Source organism: Hakea prostrata, chromosome 3 (assembly GCF_041222555.1).
Source record: "Hakea prostrata isolate BN-2017 chromosome 3, UWA_Hpros_2, whole genome shotgun sequence".
Taxonomy (NCBI): Eukaryota; Viridiplantae; Streptophyta; class Magnoliopsida; order Proteales; family Proteaceae; genus Hakea; species Hakea prostrata.
This window is the reverse complement of record NC_142602.1, coordinates 18373993-18380655: the sequence shown is the minus strand read 5'-3', so window position 1 is coordinate 18380655 and position 6663 is coordinate 18373993. Positions and strand designations below refer to the sequence as shown.

Here is a 6663-nt window from a genome sequence, read left to right as displayed (position 1 = left end):
CTCAGATTGTCCACAAAAATTCTGATCGATATTCCGGTCTTCAGCCAATCTTTGATCACGTGGCAACGCACGTCTCCCTGAATCGCGTTGATCAGGTTCTTGTGGTAAAACCACTCGTCTGGTGAGCATGCGGAGTGATTGGCTCACCTCCAAGAGTTGAATCTTTACCTGATTCAATTGATCTTAAAATGTATCAGGAGGATTACGTCCTCCCTGACCACCATCTACCTCGATAGGATTTTGGCTTCCCTGAGGAATATCTGGATTATTCGCTCCAGAGATCTGAACACCGGAATCGCGCTGTGCAGCGGCTGCTGATCTAGTCACCATGGCTTTTCAATTCGTTTCCCACAGACGGCGCCAAATGATGCGTCCAAAATCTGCTCAGCCCTTAGATCTCCTCGTGATGACCTGCAAAACGAAAGCGTCAGATGTGGCCCGACCGCGGGGGTCGGGAGTCCACCTCCGAAGGCTAAGTCAGTTGATGAACTTAATCACAAACGGCTCTACTAGAAACACAGAGCTAAGGAATAAAGAACTGGGAAAGGTGATCTAGATCGTAAGCCTCTGATAGTTTACGTCTATCAGTCTGTATCTAGATCTGAGTCTCAGTCTCAAGTTGTGTGTGTTCCACCTTGTATGGCAGTGAGGTTTATATAGAGTGTACCTTCGAATCTCCTTTGTTGGATGCACTTGAGCCTTCTTCGGGTAGTCGTTGGATCTTAACAGTTAGATCCGTTGAGCAATAGATTTCTACTAGTTTGGACTAGTAGAGGATTCCTGAGATAACCTTTAGTTTATGTGATGATTATCCCTTCGATAATGATTAGCCGCAGCCGTCAATTTGAATCTGCCGTCATTAGAGTAATTAACCTAATCCATAAGTAGGATTAGGGTGTGCTTGTAGCTGAATAAGTTTTCTTCCTCAGCAAGCCATCTTCTGGACCCGGTTTGCTCGGAAGCGAGTCGGTTCCCTCTGACTCGACCGGGGTCGAGGGTCGAACCAGGTATGAACCCGGTCCGTTCATAATTTGTCCATATCAATATCACTGACAAACCCATGTTGTTAAGTAGCTAAATGGATCTTTTCTTTTCATAAAAAAAAAATGATAATTTTTGCCCATAAAAGAAGTTAGAACTGATCAATAACGGTTCAGTTTCGGCTTGGGTCTATTACATCCTGAACCGAAAAATTGAACCTGAACCTGATCCCGAACTGTTTGGCAGTTGACACCATTCCGGCTTCCGCCGAGCAATTTTAGAAATCCGAGAGAGAAAGAGAGAGCAACAGTGGGAGTGACACAGAGAATGGCAGAAAATGGAGATGCAGAAACGGAATCTCTGCTTTCTTGTTTCGATCAGATCTACGAGGCATGCTCGATCACGATTATGGCTTCCAAATTGTTTCCTTTTCATCGATTCGCATACTTCTTTTGAGTTCAATTTGGTCCTTTTTGGTCAATTTTATGGAATTCATTTCATAAAGTTTCTCGATTTGTGTGTGTCAATCATTTCATAAAGTTCTCGTGAACGACGAGCGATGTCCGTTGGATTTCCTTGTGAAGTACTACATCTAGTATTTTTGCAATGATCTTCCATGTTTGTTCGCAGGACTTCAAACAAGGTACCAAAGAGAACCAGTCACTTAAATTGAGCTCCAAGGCTGAGGTCAAGAGGCGGGAAGCTCTTCAAATCACCTGTAACACTCTCAAACTAGGTTAGGAATTTTATTTTCTTCTGGTCCCGATGATCTTTTCCGCCAATTTTGGATTTATTATTGTAATCTATATAGTTCGTGTTCTGTGATCGATATGCTTGTTGGAGCAAACTTGAAGAGCTCTCACGAATAATATAGTTCGTATGGGAAAACTAATGCTAATTATATGTTTTGCTCGAAACAAACTTTTGCTTTCGGTTGTGTTCCTGGTTCTAGGGCTTGTAACTTGGCTGATTGATTCAGATACTGCTAGCTATGGTTCTGATTAGCGAATCATTTTCTCTCAGAATTTCCTCAATTCGTCTGCGGAACCTTCTTAGCTTTTAATCCATTTTGTTGCGTATATATATAAAGAAATCATAAGGTGACTATTAAAGGAACAAGCTAACTCCTTGACTGGATGTTGGAGGTGGAGGCAGAGGTCTATAGTTTGTAAATACTGTTTAGTTTATTCGCTAATTTTTCATCGAAACTGAGTGTCTTGCATTTTTGCTCTGTGACTTCTTTTCAATGTAACATGCTTCTAGTCATGTTGCAAATCTACATTTCTTGACTCTGAAAGGCATATTCTGGTTGCCATGCTAAGGTACTTATTGTCTGCAGATAATGAGCGCTTAAAAAAGCTGTGCACAGAGACTGTAAACAAAGTAGCTGATCAGGTTTTGCTTTCTGTATCACTTATTTTAAGACTATCTATTTGACAAGCAATGTAGTTATTTTAGAAGAAAGACTGATAGCATTTGAGAAATTAGGTACCTTTAAGATAGCCAAAAGTAGCACATGATGAGTACGTCGTCCTTGCACCAGAACAGCATAACTAGTCAGGCCTGCAGCCTGCTACATAAATCCTTGGCAAACAATCAGCTCTGTATGAGGTCATACTTGATTCAAGGACTAGGATATGCATCGATTTCATAGCCACTTCTATTGATGCCATTTTAGGTCTGTCCTGAACTCTTTTAGTTCCTTCAATCTAAATCAAATTGGTGATCCTTATTAGGGTATATAAACACCTAAGATGGCCATGGCACCTCAAACTACTTTCTCACGGTTTATCATGTAGTAGAGCCACTCTTGAAACAACCTTAATGATCGTTCCTAGTTGCTAGTCATCCATTTCAACATCCTGATCTTTGCATCAATAGAGTTATCTATGTGATGCTTCTTAGTTGTCCAACATCGGTGATCTACGTCATAGTTGACAGTATCACTGTCCCACATAAAAATTTTCTTTTATGCTTTAGCATTATGAACATTCCTCTTTGCTTCATCGATTCTATTTTATTCCTTTATAGGACATCATTTTCCATATATATCACCTTTTTTTATGATTGAGCCTAGATTAAATCATCACATTGCAGAATCCCCTTCTCATCAATTTTCACCATCCTATTTTCCATCCTTGTGTGACCAATGTCTCACATCATGTACTTCATACTAGCATAAAATACGAAAAATTGCAATTGCTAGTGAGTTGTGTCAGTTACACTTTTTGTTGATTATAATTAGAAAATTTTCTATTTAGTTTTTGGAAAATCCCCATTCTGAGTACATAGACCATTTTACCATTCTAGAGCCTTCAAAACTAGGGTTCAAAATTAAATCAGAATTAGAATCAGAATTGGTGGAATCTTCCGTTTCAACTTGAAAATGACTGGATCTGATTCTGCATAAGCCTGATGATCCTACGGCTACTGAGTCCACCTAGGCCAAGTCTGACCAGTTCCATCCTGTTCTGTCTGATTACAGTACAATGCAAAGCATAGTCAGAGCACAACCGATTAGAGTTGATTCTGAATTTCGGAATATTTTGTAACATCCATTTTTTTTCTATCATGAGAGGATATTGACTTTGGCAGGTCCCATTTGAGTGATTCAGCTAAAATGAAACCAAAATTAAAGGATTATGCCAGATTTGTATTATCATCTAGCTGAAGAGTCAAGAATCATTGAACCATTGTCTCAAAAAATTCTCCTGAGAACATGTTTACTTTTGCTAGTTAGAACCCATTTTATCATATTGATTTTTTCTGTCTCTGATTAGCTGATCCTTTGAAGTTATTACATGTGGGATCTTACACTGATTTTGGCGCAGACCCTTCCATATACATGTCTTATAGCCCCATACCCAACATATTCCTATTTTGTTTTGTTATTGTGACATCACTATAAAACTACATCCCATCAAACATTCTAAACATTAAACTGTCATCTTCACCTTATCCCAACTTTAAAATATAATTTCTGATGACCTAATCCAAGCTATTTGTCATTCTGGTCCTCTGCTGACATGCACAGCTTGAACAATGTACCAAGTATGAAAGCTTAAAAGAGGAACTGAAGAAAATGAAAGATGAACATCTCAGTAAAGAAAATGTAGGTAGCACCGGGAAATATTGCTATGCAAAATGAAATGGAGTGCTCTGTATCCTGGTGTAGCATGTATTTTGTACATTTTGAGGGCCCGATTCCAGGTGCAATGTTTCTGGGACTTTTAATTGATAGTTCCATTCTGAAAATCTGTGTCATTATTTATTCAGTTACACTGCTTTGCACCATCTTTTCATTGGTAAGCAAGACATGCAATACTCAAATGGCACCTCAGTATAAGTAGGAGAACATTGCTGAACTGAATAAGTAATCAACAGGAGCATAAAAGGGCTGTAGAATTTCTTAAAGAGGAGCATGCGAGGAAGATCACAGGTTTAGAGACAAAGTTAAGGTAGGTGAATCATCTATAGGTCCAAAAGAAAATGAGAAAGATTAAAAATTCGACTAATATTTGCATGCTGTCAGATGTTCTTTACAGCGACAATTGGAAAATGAAGCAACAATAAGTCCACTTTGCCAAGACTTGGCTGCCTATAAGAACCATATAGAAGCCCTAACTAAAAGGCTGGAACAGGTTCATGCTGATGTAGAATCCAAATGTGCGGCAACAAAGTTAACTGTGCATTTTTACTTACGATGGCGGATTTTGTCAACTAAATATCATGATAAACATGCTGATTTTTTTTAATAGATTATCATGAAAATCAAGATCTGAAGGACTGGCTCCTAATTGAGCAGGAAGAGAAGAAAGAGTTGAGCAAGAAACTTCAAAATGCAGAAAAAGAATGTGAGTACAAATTATTCTGAATCTTGTGTTGACTTAACATTTTATTACATAATCAATTATTAGAAGAAAAAAAAAATCCCTGGTCTAGGATTGTGGCTTCTGCATTCAGACACATGATATGGTGAAATGATCACTTCCCCTCTCCCAAGAAAGGAGGAAATTTGTCCTATTGATGCTTGCAGCGGCTTTGCTGTTTGGCAGGGACCAAATTCTTGGACAGAGAACATTTTCCCTTATTTAATTGGTTGCATGTTATTTAATTGGGTTTTTAGTAAATGTTGCTTGCAGGAGTAATCTTCTTGTGTTTCAATTTGAATAGAAATGCCAAATGGAAACTCCCTTTTTATTTGTCAGTTATGATCTGGAACCAAGTCTGCATAAATTGAGTTATGGATCAGTTAGCAACATTCTGGACTCCATGTGGGTTAGTTTGGGGACTAAAGGGCATTAATATTAAATCTTCTGAGGGGGAGCAAAATCTTCTAACAAAATACGAACAACTGTATGCTATGCTGTAGTGCTCATCTGCAAGACAAAAATGGGAGAACAGCAATGGGACTCGACTTCTAATCGTCATATGGAAACACTTAAGCAGAAGATTATGAAATTGCGAAAGGAAAATGAAGTCCTAAAGAAGGGGCTACACACATCTGAAGATTGGCAATAGGCTGTTCAGTTTAATAGTTTTCAGGAAGGGTAATTTTTGTTGCAACTTGATTGAAAGGTATTGAAGGGACACTTACACATGCAAGACATTGGATTTCCATTTCTCCTTATGATGTTGAAGCATTATATTCATGTAAGCATTAGATTCTTATTATGATTCATGGCCATTCCTTTTTCTCTGGAAGCCATTTTGTCTTTTGGCATCAAGGAAGTGAATTAGGACAGCAAAGGTTCTTTCCCAGAAAACTAACTATAATCCACAAGGTAAATAGTCTTCTCTAACAGTATTATGTGGTATATGTATCACAATTATTATTAACAATGATCGCAAAACTTAGGCAAGGCTTGGCATAATGGCCAGTAGATCAAAGTTGTGCCCTAAGATCAAGGTCTCGTAATAGCTTCTCAATAAAAATTGTTGAGATGTATAGAGAAAATATTCTTGGACTTTACTTGTGGAAACCTTGAGTTTCCTGGAGATGAAATGCATCTACTTCATACAAAGTTAGATGTTGTTGATATGTGGCTTTTGACTTCCATGTTGATATGTGGCTTTTGACTTCCATAAGTTCCTATACATGCATTGTTAATAGATATGTTTTATGGCTAACTTGTGATGTTTGATGGCCTCACCATCAGTTAAGATCGTAAGTCTATTTGTATCCATGTTTCAAGGTTACCATAGAAGAGTAGATTTATCATCCTCATTTAGCTTTTCAAAAATGAAAGGGATCCTCACCGAGTGAAAAAATCTGTAGAACTTGAAAAGGTTGTTTACGGAACCCTAAAGTTGTTCACTTGGGTTCGTGTTAAATTAGTATTGTTATTTACACGTTCATTTCATCCTCCGAGGCTCCAGCGAATCATGCGAGCAAATTAAAGTAGATCGTTCTGGTACCAGCCAAAGAGTATCTTTGCTTTTACGAAGCCTTAAAATCGATGATTATATTTTGGGTAATTTTCATCTGGACCCCCAGAGGTTTGATTTATGTCATTTTTAGTCCAAAAAACTTGAGACTTTGCATCTGCCTCCCCTGTACTATAGAAAAAATCAATGCAATGACAAATTATCACTTTTATGACGAATTTGCCCTTATTTTTTTTCATTTAATTTTTTTTTTATTTTTACATTTTAAGAAGTTAAAGTTTATTAATTTACAAA

At 37.9% G+C, this 6663-nt stretch overlaps 1 protein-coding gene across 2 annotated transcripts; it reads left to right on the top strand.

Annotated features, from left to right (window-relative positions):
- Positions 1-1217: 1217 nt before the first annotated feature.
- LOC149021352 (4/1 protein short form protein) lies at positions 1218-6241 on the top strand. Of its 2 annotated transcripts, XM_089149592.1 has the most exons (8): positions 1218-1371; positions 1612-1717; positions 2321-2376; positions 4016-4093; positions 4366-4439; positions 4514-4647; positions 4740-4835; positions 5354-6241. In XM_089149592.1, exons 1-8 carry the CDS (start codon positions 1309-1311, stop codon positions 5500-5502), a joined length of 756 nt encoding a protein of 251 aa, XP_089005718.1. In that variant the 5' UTR covers positions 1218-1308; the 3' UTR covers positions 5503-6241. The 2 variants fall into 2 exon arrangements, with proteins under 2 accessions (XP_089005718.1, XP_089005717.1); XM_089149591.1 differs by lacking the exons at positions 1218-1371; positions 4016-4093 and having other exon boundaries at positions 1440-1717.
- Positions 6242-6663: the final 422 nt, after the last annotated feature.

Coding starts and splice junctions, on each gene's coding strand:
- LOC149021352 (XM_089149592.1), top strand. CDS start 1,309: ATGGCAGAAAATGGAGATGCAGAAACGGAATCTCTGCTTTCTTGTTTC. Junction 1,372..1,611: donor GTTTCGATCAGATCTACGAG/GCATGCTCGATC, acceptor GTTTGTTCGCAG/GACTTCAAACAAGGTACCAA. Junction 2,377..4,015: donor TAAACAAAGTAGCTGATCAG/GTTTTGCTTTCT, acceptor TGACATGCACAG/CTTGAACAATGTACCAAGTA.